This window comes from Spironucleus salmonicida, chromosome 3 (genome assembly GCF_000497125.1).
Source record: "Spironucleus salmonicida strain ATCC 50377 chromosome 3, whole genome shotgun sequence".
NCBI classification, from domain to species: domain Eukaryota; phylum Fornicata; order Diplomonadida; family Hexamitidae; genus Spironucleus; species Spironucleus salmonicida.
The window spans coordinates 1,263,158-1,283,667 of record NC_090598.1 but is presented as its reverse complement, the minus strand read 5'-3'; the positions used below and the strand labels follow the sequence as shown (position 1 = coordinate 1,283,667).

General features: G+C 30.0%; 16 protein-coding genes across 16 annotated transcripts; 14 read left to right on the top strand and 2 right to left on the bottom strand. All coding sequences in view use genetic code 6, as the record gives it.

The window, feature by feature from the left end:
• Positions 1-2: 2 nt before the first annotated feature.
• SS50377_23115 (uncharacterized protein) lies at positions 3-1,106 on the top strand (the record flags this gene model as incomplete). The annotated part of the gene is made up of 1 exon (XM_067906987.1): positions 3-1,106. The coding sequence occupies one exon, from the start codon at positions 3-5 to the stop codon at positions 1,104-1,106; it is 1,104 nt and encodes a 367-aa protein (XP_067766255.1).
• Positions 1,089-2,504, bottom strand: SS50377_23114 (Metallo-beta lactamase family protein; the record flags this gene model as incomplete). Its single annotated transcript, XM_067906986.1, has 1 exon — positions 1,089-2,504. One exon carries the CDS (start codon positions 2,502-2,504, stop codon positions 1,089-1,091), a length of 1,416 nt encoding a protein of 471 aa, XP_067766254.1.
• A 65-nt stretch (positions 2,505-2,569) lies between these two features.
• SS50377_23113 (uncharacterized protein) lies at positions 2,570-3,364 on the top strand (the record flags this gene model as incomplete). Its single annotated transcript, XM_067906985.1, has 1 exon — positions 2,570-3,364. One exon carries the CDS (start codon positions 2,570-2,572, stop codon positions 3,362-3,364), a length of 795 nt encoding a protein of 264 aa, XP_067766253.1.
• Positions 3,365-3,829: 465 nt separating this feature from the next.
• SS50377_23112 (uncharacterized protein) lies at positions 3,830-4,762 on the top strand (the record flags this gene model as incomplete). The annotated part of the gene is made up of 1 exon (XM_067906984.1): positions 3,830-4,762. The coding sequence occupies one exon, from the start codon at positions 3,830-3,832 to the stop codon at positions 4,760-4,762; it is 933 nt and encodes a 310-aa protein (XP_067766252.1).
• A 51-nt stretch (positions 4,763-4,813) lies between these two features.
• SS50377_23111 (uncharacterized protein) lies at positions 4,814-5,584 on the top strand (the record flags this gene model as incomplete). The annotated part of the gene is made up of 1 exon (XM_067906983.1): positions 4,814-5,584. One exon carries the CDS (start codon positions 4,814-4,816, stop codon positions 5,582-5,584), a length of 771 nt encoding a protein of 256 aa, XP_067766251.1.
• Positions 5,585-5,613: 29 nt separating this feature from the next.
• Positions 5,614-6,102, top strand: SS50377_23110 (uncharacterized protein; the record flags this gene model as incomplete). Its single annotated transcript, XM_067906982.1, has 1 exon — positions 5,614-6,102. One exon carries the CDS (start codon positions 5,614-5,616, stop codon positions 6,100-6,102), a length of 489 nt encoding a protein of 162 aa, XP_067766250.1.
• Positions 6,103-6,168: 66 nt separating this feature from the next.
• Positions 6,169-8,352, top strand: SS50377_23109 (Transmembrane domain-containing protein; the record flags this gene model as incomplete). Its single annotated transcript, XM_067906981.1, has 1 exon — positions 6,169-8,352. One exon carries the CDS (start codon positions 6,169-6,171, stop codon positions 8,350-8,352), a length of 2,184 nt encoding a protein of 727 aa, XP_067766249.1.
• Positions 8,353-8,456: 104 nt separating this feature from the next.
• On the top strand, positions 8,457-9,539 carry SS50377_23108 (uncharacterized protein; the record flags this gene model as incomplete). The annotated part of the gene is made up of 1 exon (XM_067906980.1): positions 8,457-9,539. One exon carries the CDS (start codon positions 8,457-8,459, stop codon positions 9,537-9,539), a length of 1,083 nt encoding a protein of 360 aa, XP_067766248.1.
• A 1,093-nt stretch (positions 9,540-10,632) lies between these two features.
• On the top strand, positions 10,633-11,274 carry SS50377_23107 (uncharacterized protein; the record flags this gene model as incomplete). The annotated part of the gene is made up of 1 exon (XM_067906979.1): positions 10,633-11,274. The coding sequence occupies one exon, from the start codon at positions 10,633-10,635 to the stop codon at positions 11,272-11,274; it is 642 nt and encodes a 213-aa protein (XP_067766247.1).
• A 44-nt stretch (positions 11,275-11,318) lies between these two features.
• SS50377_23106 (Serine carboxypeptidase) lies at positions 11,319-12,683 on the bottom strand (the record flags this gene model as incomplete). Its single annotated transcript, XM_067906978.1, has 1 exon — positions 11,319-12,683. The coding sequence occupies one exon, from the start codon at positions 12,681-12,683 to the stop codon at positions 11,319-11,321; it is 1,365 nt and encodes a 454-aa protein (XP_067766246.1).
• A 289-nt stretch (positions 12,684-12,972) lies between these two features.
• Positions 12,973-13,731, top strand: SS50377_23105 (Mob1-like protein; the record flags this gene model as incomplete). The annotated part of the gene is made up of 1 exon (XM_067906977.1): positions 12,973-13,731. The coding sequence occupies one exon, from the start codon at positions 12,973-12,975 to the stop codon at positions 13,729-13,731; it is 759 nt and encodes a 252-aa protein (XP_067766245.1).
• An 82-nt stretch (positions 13,732-13,813) lies between these two features.
• Positions 13,814-14,074, top strand: SS50377_23104 (DNA-directed RNA polymerase II RPB6; the record flags this gene model as incomplete). The annotated part of the gene is made up of 1 exon (XM_067906976.1): positions 13,814-14,074. The coding sequence occupies one exon, from the start codon at positions 13,814-13,816 to the stop codon at positions 14,072-14,074; it is 261 nt and encodes an 86-aa protein (XP_067766244.1).
• A 54-nt stretch (positions 14,075-14,128) lies between these two features.
• SS50377_23103 (uncharacterized protein) lies at positions 14,129-15,874 on the top strand (the record flags this gene model as incomplete). The annotated part of the gene is made up of 1 exon (XM_067906975.1): positions 14,129-15,874. The coding sequence occupies one exon, from the start codon at positions 14,129-14,131 to the stop codon at positions 15,872-15,874; it is 1,746 nt and encodes a 581-aa protein (XP_067766243.1).
• Positions 15,875-16,484: 610 nt separating this feature from the next.
• SS50377_23102 (uncharacterized protein) lies at positions 16,485-16,931 on the top strand (the record flags this gene model as incomplete). Its single annotated transcript, XM_067906974.1, has 1 exon — positions 16,485-16,931. One exon carries the CDS (start codon positions 16,485-16,487, stop codon positions 16,929-16,931), a length of 447 nt encoding a protein of 148 aa, XP_067766242.1.
• Positions 16,932-17,082: 151 nt separating this feature from the next.
• Positions 17,083-18,867, top strand: SS50377_23101 (Ankyrin repeat-containing protein; the record flags this gene model as incomplete). Its single annotated transcript, XM_067906973.1, has 1 exon — positions 17,083-18,867. One exon carries the CDS (start codon positions 17,083-17,085, stop codon positions 18,865-18,867), a length of 1,785 nt encoding a protein of 594 aa, XP_067766241.1.
• A 121-nt stretch (positions 18,868-18,988) lies between these two features.
• On the top strand, positions 18,989-20,287 carry SS50377_23100 (Cathepsin L; the record flags this gene model as incomplete). Its single annotated transcript, XM_067906972.1, has 1 exon — positions 18,989-20,287. The coding sequence occupies one exon, from the start codon at positions 18,989-18,991 to the stop codon at positions 20,285-20,287; it is 1,299 nt and encodes a 432-aa protein (XP_067766240.1).
• Between the last annotated feature and the right edge of the window lie 223 nt (positions 20,288-20,510).

The following is a 20,510-nucleotide window of genomic DNA, read 5'->3' as shown; positions in this document are numbered from 1 at the left end:
ATATGAACGTCAAATCAAGCAATTGGCGTCATTATGGTGAGTAAGCATATGCAACACTTTGTTTAGAAAACTATACTAATAAGATTAAAGAATAGTCACAGCCAAAAAAGTTCATTAAGCCAAAGTCCTGTTCTGTTCTCCAAAAAAGTAATTCTTTTCATACATCAAGTTATTATAATTCAGATAGAAATGTCAATACTTAATTGATCTTCGAAGCAACGGAACAAAAAAGTTAATCAATGGTTAAATAGTAAATATAGAATCCACCATTATTTGAATCTGGAGTTTAATAACTGTAAGTTCTTTAAAAAATGCTTAAATCTGCAGAAGATTAACTGTAAGGATAAAAATAGAAGAATCATAATTTACAGATTTAAAAAACTTAAATTGAACAAAAACTTGAACGCGTTCTCAGGTCAAAATAAGTAGATGAATTATTGATAGAATTAGATAATATTAAAAAATTATTATAGTTCTAGTAATAAGAAAACTAATAAAATAATACCAAGTATATTTAATATAAAGAAATGTATATGTAAGAGTTTGGACTACGTTGCCATATTGAATAGTAAAATATTTAAATCATTAAAGAAAACAATAAATATAAAGAAGAAATTAACTAATTAACATTATTAAATAGTCAATTTAAAGAAGATGTTGAAAAATATGTAGAGAAACTATCAGAGCTTAAATAGAATCTAAATGTGAAAGACAGTGGTCAATTAGTAATAAAATAGATTAAAATTGAATTAATCACTGAGAATGAGATTAAAGATGATATAGGGAACTAAGAAGATTTTAAACAATATATTATCTCTAAATATTCGATTCAACCTAACGAATTTTAGATTATCATAAATCAGGTACAACTCTTTCTAAAATCAAAACCATTATTTGTAAAATTAGGAATACCAATAATCTAAACAATGCTAGATACAAGATAATTACTAGATGTTATCGATGAAAAATGGAATAAGCAAAAAATATTGTAAGCGGTAGAATATAAATCATGGCCAATTGAAAATAATGATGTTATGAAAATATTGATTTATATGATCAAGAATAATAAATAAATATTTGAAATTTAATCAGAGTTATTTTAATGATGAAACTATTTTTTATATTTCCATATCTGATGTGTAAGATAGAATTGAAAACTTATCTTAAGTATATAAAAATATTTTGCCGCACTAGAAAAGGTTTTCATTTATCTTGTCCATAATAATTCCATAGCTTTCAAACATGTCTAAAATTACAAATAGAGAAACTGAAAACTTTTCTCTATGAATGATATTTTTATAATTTAATGCTTTATTTTATGAAAATTCTTCTTTATTAAATACTAGTACTGTTAAAAATGGCAATAATTAGCCAACAAGCCATGCAGAATCATTAACTTCATTTATTCGTAACGCATGCTAGAAATAAACTACTTTCGGCATGCAACAATCAATTAAACATAAAATATCTCTATAATCTAAATGTTAATCGCACCACATTTAAAAATGGCGCATCTAACTTTGTATTATCTTACTACCAATTTGATATGCTTTAATAAGCCCGCTGCCTAATCTAAAACAATCACCGTAGAAGCAGAAATCATATATCATCATAAAACTTGGTACTCCACACAATATCGCAAACTAAGCAGCTGTGCTACCACTATGTATACTAGTGGGTACTGATACAACAGCTTACTATCTGAAACTTTACATCGAGTCTACACCACTTAGTATATCTCCAAAATTTGTATATTCATTACCTTTTCGTACTATCATATTCACTGGTAGTGCATGAACAGAATCAACTTATATGGTACGCTGCGAGTTTAATTTTCTTATAAATAAATTTAATCGTGCACTTGTCTCTTACGATACTCCCTCTGCAGATTATGGGTGAAGTGATGGTAAATTAGAAAATGCTGTTGAAGTTGCTAATATTGATCTGAAAACACTTGGGCACCGTAGAAAAGCACAGAATGTTGAATCAAACATTAATGATTTCGTATGAGGAGGCATATCTTTCTTTAATACTAACCGGCGAGGTACTTCAAAATCTCCAGTAAATGTAAAAGTAGGAATATTTTTTTGATATATTGTGACACAAGCAGCCCCAGGTGCATGGGCAGCAGGCGTTAATAAGAAGGATATTATTTCATCCAATTAGTACTCAATATTAAATGGTATGGTCTATATTTAATCTGATAAAGCCTTTAATTATTTTGAAGTACCGCGTTCTGCAATCATCTGCTTTGTTAAAATAGAAGAAAATATTGTAATAGGCGCTAATTTCTCAACTAAAAATGGAAGAGAAGCTGTATGATCAGTGTGACAATGAGTAATGATAATATATAAAGGTAATGATTATAATATTTATTAAGGCAATCTTAGGGTACCATTTTATTCAGTTCCACCTGCATCTAATATTATCTAAACTTTATCAAATGTAAGTAAATAAGATGTCTTTTATGCAAGTGGATATGTCCCTAGTGTCTAAATTTTCATTTAGGAATGGCGACTAATTATTTAAATTTATATTTTATTAACACACTTCATTTATCTTTCCTTTAATGAATTCTGATCTATTACCAATTGTTTAAGCCGATATGTTTGTTTATCAGTAATCAGTTAAATAATTGTTATAGTCATTAATTTAATTAGATAATCCATTATCTACTATAAAAGCGCCATCTGTGCCATAAAATACATTATTTGTTCCGCTTCAGATTAGAACTGCCTTACTTGTAAGATATAATAAACTTTTGTTAGTTTTTGCACAATAGAGGTTAAACGGCATTGATTTTTCAGCAACTGTTTAACAACTTATAAAAATTTAAATTCAAATAGAGAAAATATCAGAAGTTGAAAAAACAGCTGCATCAGATATTGATGCTGCTCTTAGAGGACTTTAGCAGTAGATAGCAAAGGCAGACACCGAAAAAATTGATAATTTATTTAGCGATGATGAAGAGTTATAATAGGTTCAAGAAAAATCAGATATTTCAGATTCAAGTTCAAATGAAGTTAAAAACTAAGTATCAACAGAGCTAGTTGACTTCTAATAAAAGAAAAATGTACTAAATAAATAAAAATAATTGAAGAAGCTTTCTACTAATTTAGCTGCAATGGAGCTTAATGAAGAAGCAGGGGATATGCCGATAGAAAGATTGGCAGTTGACGCATTAACACATGCTGCAATGGAGTATGAAGATGAAAATGAGAAAAAACTTAGTAAGAAAAAACTAAAGGAATTAAAGAAAGGGCTTAAAGCTGGAATTGAGCCTGTCTTGCTAGAAGGTGATATTTTGTAGGGGTTGGGGGATTTACGAAATGCTGTTGATGCCATCAAAAAAGATGAAGAATGATATTTCACTTATGTTGTTATATAAGTTAATATTAAACATAATACTCTAAAAATAATAAAACCTTTCTATTTGGTGCAAAATTAATCTAATTAGATTCGTTTTTATGTAAATAACGAAAATATTATTCTTCATTAAGCACAATAATTTATTATTATGATTTGTAACAGATTTCAAACTTTACATATAAAATTATCTGGATATAAATATATAAAAGTTATACTTGTTTTAATCTAAGCAAAACGAATCTAAATATCTTATCAATTAGATCAATATTACGAAATAACATTAGCTTATTATTATATTTTCTGTTAGCTAAAGATTTAATAATTAAATTTCGAATAACTTTAGTGGCTAATCTATATTTAATATTTTATATATACAAATATTATATAAATACAATTGATATATGGAAATATAATATTACAAGCAGTACTATATAATATATTAAAGATGTCTTGGTCACAAATGTCACTTCCAATTCCAATTGATGAAAATTATGAACAATACTTAGATATACAGTAATAAGTATTAGATGTAATTTAACGTTTTAGCTTAACTTCAGATAATTATACTACTGTAGACTAATTAGGCTTTTTATCCAGGGTTGATGATTAATCAACACGAGAAGCTTTGCAACATTTCATGTCAATTCACAGTAATTCGGATACATTTTCTATAAATCATATAATAGACTTCTTATATTTTCATATGAATGATATTATACCTCCAGCTCCAGTATCGAACATAAAAAATTACTAGTAAGATGAACTTGCGAACGAATCTATGAAGCTAAAGATTCAATAATAGGAAGCAGAAAAGTCACTTGCTCTTAAAAAAAAGATAGAAGTTAAAAATAGACAATAGGATCTTGAATTATAAAAGTAAAAACTTCTATAAGAACTAGATGACTATTAAAGTTATGAAGGAGAAAATATTATAATTGAGCCTTAAATAGTTGCTTATAATGCTAATATTTAATAAGAAATTATTTAGTGCTTTACATAGCTATAGGATTATTTCTGCAGTAGGATTTAAGCTTAAGAGGAACTTATTACAGAAAGACTCTAATAAAAACCAAAAAAGACGAAAATTTAATCAATTTTTTAAGTTTAAAGAAAAAACTTTGAACCAAAAGAATTTCAAAAGAATCTTCGAGATTTAAGCACACAACTTGCTAATTTAGCAAGAAATTTACATAAAGAAACTTTATAGAGCTAAATAGATCTTAAATATGTTTTCTTAGAAATAGATAAGCTAGGTTCGGAGGCAAATATCAATATCAATAGAGCTATGGACGAAGCCTCTTAATATGTTGTTATAAGCTAGGCTGGTGTTATATTATGTGTTTTTATTATTATCATTGGGCAATTTTTAATTATCGTAAAAGTTAGTGTGTGAAAATATAATTTTCGTATCCTATTATTATATTAATATTATATTAATAATAAAATGTAAAGGCTTTATATTAATAAAAAACTTAAAATTTAAGGTATGCTTATTGAAGTAAAAGACTTTTAAAAGATACATTAAATTTAATGTTTAATCAAATCATAAAAGGAGTGTTAACTTCCTAGTCATATTTCCAGAATTAGGAAAAACAAATAAAAAGCTGAAATAATAATTTTTGTTGGAAACTGGTAAGGATGTACCAGTTTATTTAAGAAAATTGATGAAATTACACCGTACTTAATACAAGAAATCGAGTTAGTATATTCAGGGCTGGAGACAACTGACAATAATTGGAACTATTAGCTATCCAGTTATATTTAACAGCAAAAAGAACTGTAATAGGAGTAAATCCAGTATTTTGAATAAATATAACCTTTTATACCGTAATTAATGGATTATGACTGCTTACTAATCTAAAATGGAATAATATTAATTTCTATTAAGAATAACACGGTATTCATTAACAACAAAGAGTAGTTTATCTCTTAGGAAGAATTACAAATTCCAGAATACTTATTAAATGAATTTTCACTATTATGCAGAGCTAGAGAGATCCTTATAAATGATAAGTCATTTCATTTTTTAACGGACTGCCTTCTCCTTTGCAACCGGGAACCAACAGCGTATTAAGGTGCATGCTTGTTACATTCCAGAATCAAAGCTGTTATTTTCAAGCAAAATACTCTGCACGGAGTAATGAATGGGATCATAAACTACGGATAAATTGAAGCATCGAATCACAAATTTTAAACGTTTATTTTGACTTAGTGATATTATATTCTGTATAACATGTTCTAAAAATGCTTGGCCTTTTCAGCACAAATTTTCCTCCCGATGCGGTTAAGAATTCGACGCTCAACTTTGTCAAATTAGTAAAAATTTAGCATTATATTCCAGGATGTGTTGTATTAGCACCATAGCTGAACCAGATATTCAATACTCAATCCTTCGCAACCCTCGAAAAACAGGCAAAGGCAGCATAAGCACAAATTGAGAACTTGAGTAGTAAGATAACTACATGTTTAGGTCTGATAGACTAAGTCGGTACACTGTAGGAGAAGCGAGAAATCTGCCTGAGAATCCTACATCGGACGAGATCGAATTTAAACTACTGTGCAATGGAAGCATGGAAGCACACCGGAGTTGCAATTTAAGACATCATTAGCAAGGACCAGGAGATCTATGAGCAGGATCGGCAGATGCATTTGAGTTAGCTTTTGCAGGCAGAGGAGGATGAATTGAATAAGATTAGGGAAGAGATTAATGAGGCGAAACTAGTTGTGGAATGAAAAATGAATATAAATATTATTTTATAATTACATGTAAAAATTTCGAGCTTCTTTCCTTTTTACTAAATGGACACTGTAGAATTTTACTTAGAAGTTGACGTAGGGACACTTAAAATATCTGATTTGAAAAAAGGGATCACTTTATTAGGTGGAGTAATACCTTAGGGTTCAGTTCTCAAAAAGAATCTAATTGATATCCTTTAAAGTGCTAAGGACTAATATATGATTAATAAATCTGCTGGTAACGCCACATTCAATTCTCCTTAAAAACTTAGCTAGACATTTGGAAGCTAAGATCCTGAGGTACCACCTGTAGTAGAATTATACCAGGCTCCTAAGTAAGCTTAGCAGTAAGATCTAACGCTTAACGCATTTTAAATTACTGGACAAAATTTGTTAGGAAACGAAATTATAAAATCTAAGCTTAAGTAGGAGTATAAAGATATATCATCCGAGATTAAACCTACTAGGGCTCTTAAGCCTCCAAAGGGTATTGAAAGAACACCTCAAATGGAAGTGAGTAAAAAGTAATAAGAAGAAAAAGTAGACCTGGAAACTTTTGTATAGGCTAATCAATCTAAACAATCAATTTAACAATCTTAGTATAATAGAAATTCATCAGTACATGGTTCAAATTTTGATTTTACTACAAATTTTACTAATGCAGACTTAGGAAAAACTGGAAATACAACAATTTCAGAAGAATATAGAAAAACCTAGTAAGCAATAGAAGATATCCACAAAGATATTAGATCAGTATTAGATATAGCTTCTCCAGTTAGAATTGTAAAATCTGTGCACGAGCCATCTCAAACTCAATCACCAGATAAACCTGTGAAAAAACCTAAAAAGAATCCAAAGAAAAAAATAAATAAGGGTCCTCCAAAATATATACAAGCACCAGAACAAAATGTGGCTTCGTGCCTTAAGGAGTCAGATTTAAATTTTTCATTGTAAGCCAGAAACTAACATGATGCTCTATTCTCACCTGAGTAAACCAAATCAGTAAAGGTTTCACAACTTCCTTTCAAATCATTTGTATTTACATCAAAATACAATATTTATATTTTAATAAATTCCACTTTCTTTTTGTTAATTTTATCAACAGTTATTATAAATTATTTGAATAATGAGGCAGTTATTAAAGTACCTATATTAACTGGACTATTGACAAGAATATTCGCCTTCGTATTACCAAGAAATAAGATAGATTCTTCACATTCTTTAACCAGCACACAACCAACTAATTGCCCATAGTTTGCTATTTGTAATGAATATAATGAGTTTATAAGCTGCCAAAATGAATATTTAAAAATTAAGGAATTTTAATCATCCAAATATACGGACTTATAATTTAAGTTTAATAATTATTTTTACAATATTAGGCAAAATTTACTTCATTCTCTAGGTTCTGATAATTTTCCAGTTGAGACATATAGTTTATTTAAATGTATATATAACTCAGAAGACTCCGTTATAATCAATGAGGCCTTTATACGTTCAAAATCTAAAATTAGTAAACTGATTAAAACTAGCTATTCAAAATCACTAAGTGCATATAAACTAGAATTAGATTGTATAATTAATAGTAAATGCACACATAAACATAAACCAATAAGTTATACTTAGTTTTTATTTTCTGTCGAGGATGTTTTCCCTAATATTAAAGAAAAAATATACTATCTATATAGCTAAAAATAACTACCATCTGATTTAGAACTAGTAGAAATTAATGATTCTCTTTTTATATCTGTATCTGCAGAGTAAGTATACCCGAACTTTTCTTACTTACACTCAAAATTTATTAACTTTATCATACATCCATTGAAGTCTCTATTTTTCATTTCCATTAAACTAGCTATCTTCGGAGTTGCTTTCTTTTTCTTGTTCAAGTTCTTTTTATATATTTATGAAAAAAGAATACTCGAAAAATCTGTCTCATTTTTGCTTCATTTAAAGAAAAATCATAAAACAGGCGACAATACAACATATTCTATAAAATCAGGATAATTAATGTCTTAAGTGTTTAAAACCACTATGGTGCCAGATTTTATTATTGAAATGATTTGGAATGATGTGGAGAAAATGCTACTAGTGAATAAAAATGTAGAGTGCAACTATTCTAGAAACGTATTTGGGGAGGTAGAAACTGCGTTCTATTACGGAAACTACGTAGATGGTGTTGAGTGGAGTGGGGTCAAGGGAGTGCTCAACGACGATGAGGAAAGTACCCATACCATTGAATATTGAGATATGATATATATAATTATTATATATTTATTATCACTGCTACTAATTTACCCATTTTCAACTTTCACTATTATTATACCCTCAATATCACATCAATTTCCTTAATGCAAAAACTTGAACGGTAGCTAGACCAGCAGCTGCAGGCGAACTAGTCCCTCCAGCAGAAATTGCAGGCATTCACTCAGAATAACTAGTAGCTGGAATTCCAGCTGACCGCACAGCAGAAGAAATTAGAGTTTCAAACGAAGCTGCTTCTGGAATCGAAAGCGAAGCAGACGGCCCAGGAGAAACAAATACAGACCCTCAAGATACAGCTTTCCAAAACCGAAACAAAGCTCGCTGCGATCGCGCAGGAGGCCGGGCTGGATCGAGCGTTCGCGCACCAAATCCGGCTCGAGGAGGAGGCGCAGCGGCTCAACTTCGAGTTATTAAAGTAGTAGGAAGCGAATAATAATCTACAACGCGAGCTGCGCATCACTGCCAACGCGCTCCTGATCAAGGAGGGTGAACTGCTGCCGCGCGGCGCGTAGAGCGCGAAGGAGGTGCTACGTGGTTCGCTGCTCCGCACTATTGCTGCACTGAAAGAGGAGGCAGACGCTCTGGACAGCATCGCGAAAGCGAGCGAACAGAAGCTCGAGCGGAAGACCCTGGACATGGAAACTCTCAAAACTCAGCTTACAGCCTCCACACTTGAGAATGCAGACCTAACACAGCGGAACGAACAGCTAATTTGCGAGATTCTTAGCCAGCAGGAGGAGTAGGCTGCACTGGGACAGAAGAATCATGACCTGCTACAGAAGGCGAGATCGATGGCGGTAGGGAGCAGAGGGCAGCAGAAACTGAGCTAAGAATTGTAGCGGGAGAATGCTGAGTTGCAGGGACGAGTAGAGAAGGCATACCTCGCAGATGAACTTGAAAAGCAAAACAAAATGCTCAAGCGGAACTTCGAGATCCTGCAGGATAAGTTCGAATAGGTTTTACGCGATAATGAGCTGTTGGAGCGAGAGACTGGAGAGCTGCGGGACTCAGTGGAGCGGTTTTAGGAGTAGTTCAACGAGCAGAAGCTACAGAAGTTGAATTCCGAGGTTATGCGGCTATAATAAGAGAATGAGGGGTTGGTGAAGTCGAAAAACGCACTATAGAAAGCGCTAATTACCGCTGCGAAAATAAAAAAAATAGGTGAATGAGTGAAATAAGCAAATATTCTTATCTTGTTATAAGTAATATAATATAGTAAACAATAATGAGTTTAAATTCCAGCATATGATTAACATAATTATTATATTATTATAATTCTTAAATTTTGATTTTGTAATGCTAAATAATCCACTAGAATCTTGGGACAAAGCAGTTACTTCACTCTATCTTAATGGATAGTCTTATTTAATTTCATAAGTTGCTAAATACCCCTTTATTACATCGCTCATTGCAGAAAATAGTAAGACTTTAGTTGATCTTTAAAATGTTCATATCTGCAGAAATCTAAATTATATATTTTTACAAAATAACAATATTAGTGTTCTTTCACAGATTTATAGACGTTCACATCTAGTATGCTTGGATATTTCAGAAAATTAACTTGATATTTCTGCACTTTTGACAATTAAACCATTAAAAATCGATTACTTAAATATTTATGGTAATTAACTTCTTCTACAAGAATTATAGGGGCTTGAAAATTTCTTTTTATCTAATACAAAATCAACTGCTTTTACATATCAAAAACCAGCAAAAAATTATCCGAATTAAGAAAATTGTATATGTAAATATATATTTGATAATAAATCTGCTTTAGATGAATAAAATCTATCGTAAAACGTATAAATACGTCTATATCTTGTAAAGTGCTTCCCATTTGTTTTAAATTTAAACTTTAAGCTTATTATGTTGCAGGAAAGGGAGCTTGCAAATTTATATTTCTCGCAAGAATAAATTGTAACCAAGATACCATAAAAGTTGAATTTCTATTTAAAACAATTTTAAAAACGAGATTCTTAGCAATATAATATTTAGCCTCCATCTTAAAATTATTTTTCAATGAAATAATTTTTAGCTGAAATTAATATTTACGAATAGTATAATATACAGAAATGTTAGTCTTGTTAAATAATTTAAATTTAGCGATATTTTGATATATTGAGATTTCCTAATAAAGAGCTCAATCGCCTGCTTTTACATATAATGTATATATTATAAATCTCTAGATTTTTCTAATTATCAAATCTTTAATCAGACTTGCATAAAATACTATTTCGTTCTAGTGAGAATAAATACCAAAAAATGGTATTATAAATAGATTAGATTGCACCCTATTTATTTGCAGAACTATTAACAATTAATCACTTAATGTAATTTGGTGAGGTAGTATCTCCATAAAAATTCGCATAAATCGGAATATCTGTAATTGAAAATGATAGTTTCGGATAATTTTTCTTAGGATTTCTGTAAAGATAACACTGTGAAAAAGTTATAGAAAAAAACACCACTTTAGAATCATTATATAGTAATATAATATTATACTGTAAGTATTTTATATAAGCAGTGGAAATTGATGATTTATATGATAAGTATATTTATAAAGTTTTTGAAGAACCTTAAAATGATTAAGTACGAAAAACCAATGTTGGTGATTATATCGAGGAATTATTTTGGACATGTGGAGGGCTAACTATGAATAGTATTAGATTTTTCGCATTGTAAATAAAAGGAAAACTTAACATAGTTAACGAAATGTCCGAAAAGCGCTAAGGTCTTATTGAATTAAGAAATATTGATATTTTTGAAGATTAGTATATGGAAATAAAGAAATATAGTAAAAAATAGGTATAGCGCTATGAAGATAACGTAGTAGAAAATCCATTACATCAATAATTGAATGACTTATATGAAACAGAAACAGATGTATTGAAAAGGATTTTGTGATTAATTTTTATAGATATCTATTTGTTTTCATACTAAAACTTTTTTCATTCAATATCCAGCCATTTTTTCAATGACTTCAACTGCCTCTCGCGAACAGGCTAATTCTGACCCCAAGACATGTAGAGGTCAGAACAGTGGGACCCGCCTTGGATAAGCTCATACTCAGTTTCCTTGGGCCTGAACTAGCCATCTTCGAAAGTCATATGCGCATTAATAGAAAGCTCGGACCACGGATCCACTTCGCCGTTTGTGTAGTAGATGTGATCCCTCGGAATAATCCTGGCGCCGTATACTTGGTTGTTGGTAGTCGAAATGACCTCCGCAATGATCTTGTAAGAATTCTCTACGCTGTCCGAAATTCCCAGATCGACAAAGTAGGCATCGTGACACATCTGCACAAAGTAGTCCAGGTTGATCATCTTGGAGAAGATAGAGCCCTCGTATGCGGCCGACTGGAAGTACGCGAACTCCGAGCAGGTTTACCACATCCAGGAGCGCATGGAGTTATTGAGGCCCTTCAGAGAGGCGACGAACTGGTCGAAGTATAGATCAGTCAGCTCAGCCTGCGCTGCGAGGTACGAGATTACGTTCTCGGCGGTACCTGCCGCTATAACGCCGTCACAGAACCCCTCGATGTCGCCGGCCTTGGCATACTGCACTATCCCCGCAACGGGATCTGTTAGCAGCTCGAGAATGTTCTGCTTGTCGAGGGTGGATACCGTAGTGATTGGGGCGCCCAGACCTAGCAGCGTGGAGAGGGCTGCGAGGTCCTTTCCGGTACCGTTCAGGAGGGTCTCGACCTAAATATAGGCGCTCTGGAGCCCTTGCGTGCACTCAGGCGTGTACCTCTCGAGCTGCTGCTGGGCATGGATCAGGTACTGCGTGTAGTTGAACTGGGCTTTCACGGGGCCGGAGGATGACAGGGCGGCGTCGACGAGATGAGGCAGTTTGGCCCTCAGGTAGGCGGCCAGGGACCCTGGGTAGGACCCACCCATCACAACGACCTTAGTGATGTTATACTTCTCCTTGATGAAGGGTATGAACTTGGAGTAATCCGCGATCGTCTGCTGCGAGTTCAAATACACGATGTCCTGATTGGTGAACTCTGGTCCAGACTTTCCGTAAAATCTGTGCTCAAGGGAAATGAGCAGCCCGTTCAACTGCTGGGCAAAGTAGTAGGACGAGTAGGGCTCTGTTACAAAAGATTTAGAAATCTCGCCCTCCCCGCCAATCATAATAACTAAGGGTCCATTCTTCTTAAAATGCTAATCGTTGATGAAATATCTTTATTCAAAAAATATATAATGGATAACAGACAAAGCAGACTAATTCTGAATGATTATACAATTGTTTGTAATATTATGTTCTATAAAAAACAATAATCTAAATATAAAGTTTAAATAATCCATAAGAGGAATTTAGTATTAATATAATATTATTAATAATATAATAAATAAAATTGATATATGAGGCAAAAAAATCTATTATTATATAATTAGGAATTTACAATCGCTATAATACTATCTATTTTATTCTAACCTAATATGATCATTCTAAATTATATTGTTTTACATCTGTTAAACTGATAAATTAATATTAGATATTTAATTAATATAATATATCTTTAATAGTATTATTAATAGTTTAAAATAATATATCTATATAATATATTAAATATTATTACTGAATCTAATAAAAATGTATAAACTCCTTTTTAAATAAAATTCAATTAAGAAACTTGAATCGTTTTAATAAATTACAATTAAAAACAAGTAAACATTATATGGAAATCTGTAAGACATAGTATCGCTTCCAGAAAATGAAGATAAAAATGAATGGATTGCACTCAATATTTGTGAGTTTTAGGCGTAGATTTAACTGGTAGTATCTTTTATATAAGATGAATGTTAAAAATAGACATGTGAAATGACTGCTGGTTCGTATTCTTATACATGGCCTGCTACTCTACGCCATGTAAAACTGCCAGCTTCTGAGTATATTAAAAAAGCGATTGATGAAAATAATTTACTAATAAAAAATTAATAGATGTTTCCACTTAATTTTTCAGGTAAATTTCCCAAAGACTTTACTAAAATTTGTAGTATTATTAATAGAAGAATTTTCAGAATATATGCTCATATTTATTACACGCATTTAGGTTGCTTTTCAGATAATATGGTAGCATTAAATACATATTTTTAACATTTTATCATGTTTACTTAGGAATTTGAATTATTAGATTAAGATGAGATGGAAGTTTTATCTGATGTCATATAAGATATACTGAAAGAAGCAAATAATTTCAAATAACCTTAATAATAAAATGTAAAACCGGAAGCTTAGAGAATTGGAGATACTATGCATATAGAAGACACACATGATATATAAATTGAAAAACAAATATTTAATAACTCAGATTTTTAAGAGCTTTCAAATGACAAAGAAAAATAAGAGTGATAATATATGTATATTCATTAAATAAATATTAATAATTATTATATATAGAATAATTTTATATATTTCTTATTCCATTCCTAATATGTCTGACGGAGTTCGTCATCTTATTACACCTCCATTTTTGACAAAGTTTGAAAAAGCTAGAATATTAGGAGCAAGAGCTTAATAATTAGCAATGGGTGCTCCACCTAATGTAAATATTACCACTGCTGCTGGTGCCTTAGACCCTTTAGTTGTGGCCAGAGAAGAATTGAAGCAAAAAAAGATACCTATGATCGTAAGAAGAAAATTACCAGATGGTTCACATGAAGACTGGCCCTTAAGAGATTTGGAGGTACTTTGATTATATTTACTTCTTTATATATTATGGTATATAAATATAATTTCAAAAACTAAAATGAGTAGTAAAACAAGAATTGAAAAATCTAAAGCTGTAAAGTTTTAATCTGATTTGATTTAAACAGTTAAAAAATTAAAACGAAAAGTTATACCTGATTATTTGTTTTGGGATATGGTCGCAAAAATCATGGATGCACCTGCAGCGAAATGTATTATTGTATATTCAAAGCTAGACCAAGAAGATATTAATAGATATGACCCTATACATTGCTAAGATTAACAAAGTTCTAAATAAAATTTACAGTAACATATTTTAGCGTCAGACGATTTTGATGTTTAACATATCAAACCATAAGTTCCAAATACTATTAATGTTACCGTCGAAAACGCTATAGGATAAATCGAATTGTTAATAGTTTAAAATAAAACTCTATTAAAAATTCCTTATTTTAAATAAATATTAGAAAAGACTACAGATTTTTAATTATCGATTTAGTCAGATATTGAAGTATTCCGGCAGATAATATTATTTTTAGAAAGGAATAATGATTCTTAAATGCTAAATCTTACACCAAAAAACGTTGTTTAAATTATTGCAGCAAGTTAATTTTTAGAAATACCTAAAATTTCAAATATTTGCCTATAATATATAGCTGAAAATCACATCCTTTTAACTTATATTGATTTCAAATTTATAACTAATTAGGATATTTTAAAACTTTTATTTAGTAAATCTATATTTAATTTTATTTTAGAAGATACAAATTTTATAAAATCTTAACTTTTAACGAAATTAATGGGATATTGCATATAAATAATATTAAATAATAATCTGAATGCATTTTTATAGTGCTCTAAATGCTAACGATTTACAACTTAAAGTATTAATTCATAGTATGGTTCATAACTTTATTGTGATGCTTCGCCAGCAGATGAAAAGTTGTTGCACTGCTTTGAATTTGTAATAAATCCATTAGATAAACTAAAAAAATACATTCAGAATAATATTGGACATAAGATGTATACGTTTGATCTTTTTATTGGAATTTTATTTACATGCTCATTGGTTAGATGTAATGATTAACTTTTATTTTTAGATTAATGTATTGAAGAGAACTTTATAGTCGAATTTTGTGAGATTGACTTAGAAAAGTTTTAATTTATAAGCGATTTTCCATTAATATTATAGAATTAATAAATTTTTAGATAGATTATGAAACAAGTAAAAGAAGTAATAAAAATAAAAACCAGTATCTTAAGTTTTGCCTTAATAAATGAAACTCAGGATTTTATTTAGAATGAAAAAACAGAGTTAACTATTAAAGGAAAATAGAAATTTCAAACTAAGCGTTTTTAAAATTTTTAAAGGCATAATAGTAAGCGAGAAAGTTTTGAAGCTTATGAATAGGATACATAAGTGATTTAAACTGCAGATATGGATCAGTATATGGATATTTATCCAGAACATGTTGATAAAGAAGAAAGCATTGAAGAAAATTTTGTTGATCTAGTAAAAAGTTAAGTTTATGTGGATTAATTTCAATATTGTAAAAATAAATTTAGTAAGTATTTAGAATTAAAGCCACATCTAAATGACAGGCAAAAAAAGAGTCTGCTAAGTGAAGCAGCACACGCAGAGAGTTAACTCAGAATGGGGAAATCAAGAATATAATTTTTAAAGAATTATCAAACACAACCCTTTTCGGCAAAGCTATTTGTCTAAAGTCAGGCAGTAAATCAGGTATTTTTTTAGGCCACTCCAGAGTAAACCCTCTAAAAGGTATTAAAGAACTATAAGAAATGATTATTTATAATATTTCTATATTTCTATATTTCTATATAGATTATTATTTGATAAAACTAATTACTGATACTTTACTTTAATTATATATAAAATACATCAATTTTCGTCAAATAATATAAAATAGCAGTAACTATATATGCAATATATCTTTTAATTTAAACTATAACCCTCATCATATAGGTAAGAGTTAACTATAAAAATTATTAGGATTAGGCATAATCCTCTCAAATTTAATTAATAATGCAATTAGCATGGAACTTTAAGTCATGGTTTAAAATGAGGCCAATAGATTTTCATTATATTTTTTTCTAATAAATTAAAATATATTTTTTATTATTTTCAACTTGTATTATAGTGTTAGATTTATAAAAACTCATTAAAACTTAGAATAATATCTCAAAAATAATGATTTCTATGTATTATATAATATTATATCTAGTTTTAAATGAATCCAGATCCCACAACGCTTTCACTTATTGCTCCATAAAACTATATGGAGCAGTCAACAATCTACTAGTCAAAAATATTAAATTTTACTGATAAAGAGAAAATAGCTTATGAAAACTTTTTATCTATTTAAAATAGTAAGAGGAGTCAAAAAATTGTTTAAATGGACCATGAATTTAATGCAAGAAATATAATTTTACTCAAAAAATATAAAGCTTAGGCGGAATAAAAAGAGAATGAAGTAAAATCTAGAATTCGCGCTTAACAGAATGCAAATATGGCTAGTTTCGGCCTTCTCAAAAAGCTAAGAATAGGGTTTTAGCATCCAACGTATCTCCCAAATGATTAAGAAATGGTTAAAATCAGACAAATAACAACTGAAAAATAGCGTATTATTGGACAGGCAGAGGAGGTTAAAAATTTGAAGATAAGAAGAAATATTGAACGAATTCAGTAAGTAAAATAAGAACATATACGCAATCGGAGTCTTAAAGGAGAAGAGCTTAAACTAGAGAATACTCGTACAGTTGCACTTATAAAAAATGCAAAATAGACGATGTTATAAGATCAGGAGTATGTGAAGAATCTGAAAATTAGGAATCAAATTTGATTATTCGTTTCGAGTTGATGGTTTTAATCGTGATATTGTTGGTGGAGTTACATAAATTATATAAAGTAACAAAAACGAAAATTCTAAAATAGTTTGGTATATCTATATTATTATATGTGAAATATTAATAATTTTTCCGCTTCAACATACAATGCAAACGTATATAACCGCTGCTTTAAATGAAGATATAGATACGCTTTAGCGTCTTGCTATTAGACATAAGAATTCGACAGATGATCTTTCCAGAACTGCATTAATGATAGCTGCTTAAAATAATAAAATTAAGTCTGTTAATGTTCTTAAATCTGGGGAGTTCCGTTCCAAAACTACATCAGGGGAAACTGCTTTGATGTTAGCTGCATGTAATGGTGTAATTTCTTCTGTGGAAGCTTTAGCTGAGATTGAGATGAAAATGCAGGATAGCTAAGGTTACACAGCGCTTATGTTTGCCAGTTTCTTCGGTTTTACAAAATGTGTTAACTTATTGTTATAGGAAGCCGGAAAATATACTAGATCGGGTATTAATGCACTAAGTCTGTCTATCATTAATGATAATATTAAGATTGTTAAATTATTAGATAACGTAGAAACATTGGATAACAAGGTTTCAATCTTAATGTTAGCAGCATATTCTGGTTCTATTAAGACAGTTAAGTAGTATATTCATTAAAGTGGCTAAGTGGATGTTAGTAATAAGACAGCACTTATTTATGCAATTGAGTCTTAAAATATCGAAATTATTTAGTTGTTAATCGATGAGTAATCAATAGTTTCTCCATTAATTTCAGCTATTTTAACAAATAATTTATCAATAATTGATTTATTTAAAGACTGTAAGAATACTGTAGATAACAATGGAAGAACTGCCTTGATGCATGCATGTACATCGAAAAATACTTAGCTTATATAGGATTTAATTTCTGAAGCAGGAGCACAAGATAATAATGGTATATCTGCTTCAATGATTTTAGCATAAAACGGTATGATAAAAGAATTCAAGATGCTATTTTCGGAAGAAAACTAATTAGTAGATTGTAATGGGTTGAACATGTTACATTATGCTGCTATGTCTAAAAATATAGATTTAGTTAAATATTTGCAACCTATGTTTGAGTTAGCATTCGATGTTAATGGCCGTGGGAGTTAATTTAACGCAATTTAATCAGACAATATTGAAGTTTGTAAATTATTAGGAGTATAAATTGACAAAAATGGTATTTCAGAATTAATGTATTCAGCGATTAATGATGCGATTTCATGTTGCGAGTATTATATTGATTAGGCTAATAGGAAAAGTTTAAAACGGAAATTAGCTATTGATTATGCAATTGAACATGATTCAGTTAATGTATATTAGATTTTGTTATAACACGAAAATCCTAGTCAAAATGTTCTTTTAATGTCCTCTGTATTTAATTCAGTTAAAATATTAAGATTAGTTAGAGAAATTGCCGCTACTGGAAGTTCTAGCTTGTTAAAATTTAAAATATCAGACAAATCTATTAAAATAATCAAAAACAGTGTTGATAGTATTGCTCACCATTACGAAGAATTTCCAGACGGTGTAAATAGTTTATTTTTAGCTATTCACTGTGGTAGCTCAGGCGCAGTTCGTTTATTATGCCCTGTATTAGAAACCAGTTAATTCAGAGGTTATTCTCCATTAATGTATGCAGTATTAATTGAAGCTGACATAGATTTAAAAGCTTGGAAATTATTAGTTGATATGTGTCATAGCGTGTAAACTAAAGATATAGATGGATTTGTTAAAGGTACAACGGCTTTAATGCTTGCTGTTATGAAATAAAAACTAAATCTAGAAGTTATTACCATGATTTATTAATATGAAAAAGATTTAGTTAACGGAAATAGTGAAAATGCTAAAAAATTTGCAGAAATAGGGGAGAGAAAAGAAGTTATCGCTTTATTTGAATGACTGGCCAAGGTTATATATTATTATATAGAATAATTTTTAACAACTTTGATTAGTAAGAAAAATACTATTAATTCTTATATAATATTATTAATTACTTTTTTGATTTATTCATTTCACAATTATGAATATTCTTGTGTCAAGTATTTTTACTTCAGAGTTAACGTTTATTGTACCTTATGCCAATAATACTTAACGTTATTATGTAACATAAAATTCTACTCACTAATATTTTCATATTTTGAACGCGGAATCAGAAATTTCTAATAAATATATTCTTACTGACTAAGCTGCATATTATATTCGTACTCAAATTGATAAGCAATCCTGTATTAATTCAGAGAAATAATAAACCATATTTGTTCCTAATTTATCAGAATATGACTATCTTAAAGAAACAGTATTAAATGGAAAAAAAGTTCAGCATTTCAGGAAATTTGCTGTAATATCTAATGAAATAGAAAATATGACTTTCTTTTCATCATCTAATGAATAATAAGACTTTTACTGTATCAAGCGCGGTGATATGTGTATACCTGTAAGATGGGAGATGAATTCTATATCTAATTTTAATTCACACAAAGACTTGTATATTATTGATTATAATACATTTGAGCCTAAGATTGAAGACTCTTTCTTTGCGATCCCTGAAATTTGTATAGGCTCTTAGCAAATCTTGAAAACTCCTACGGAACACAACAAGCCATCTGGAAGAGAGTGTTGGCTTTCTGGAGAAATTGCAGATTCGATCGATTGGCGTGTCAGAGGAATTTCAACACCAGTTAAGGACTAAATTGCTTGCGGATCTTGCTGGACTTTTGCAACTGCGGGAGCGATTGAGGGAAGAATTAATGTCCTAAGAAATCAAGCAAATCCAATTAGAATTTCTGAGCAGTCAATTGTGGACTGCTTCTGGGATCAGAAGGATAAAGACTCATTTTTGTGGAGTTAAGGTTGTGAAGGCGGTTAGCCAGATAATGCTATGAAATTCTTTATAGGTAAAAATTTAGCATTAGAGAAAAATTATCCGTATTATGGCCAAAATGATTTTTGTAAAGCTGAATTGTTAAATTATACCGAATTCAAAGTTGTTGACGTTTGTTAGGTACCTAACGATGTTAACTAGTTAAAACTTGCACTTATGGAAGGCCCTGTTGCTGTGACTATAGATGTTACGAAAGCAATGAGTTAGTATGCTGGTGGGGTTTTCAATGACTAATCTTGCAAGACGAAATTTTAGGATTTGGTACATAATGTATTATGTGTTGGATATGGAAAAGACGAGCAACATGGTGAATACTGGATCATTAAAAATAGTTGGAGTAATAATTGGGGTGTTGATGGATACATATATATCTCAATAAAAAATAATATATGCGGTGTACTAACTGATGCTGCATATCCAGTTATTGAAAGATCATGAATGATGATTTATTAGTCTTATTATCGTGCCTTAATTTACACTAATTAGTTTCTAGTTTTTTCAATCTTTAAAATGCAATATTATAATATATATTTTGACTAATTTTTATATATTTTTAGAATAAATATATCATTACTTTATATAAATTATAAGTTAATTATATTGACAGTGAATTACTATCATGAAATAAATTAATATATTACTTAGTTTTATTATTTAATTG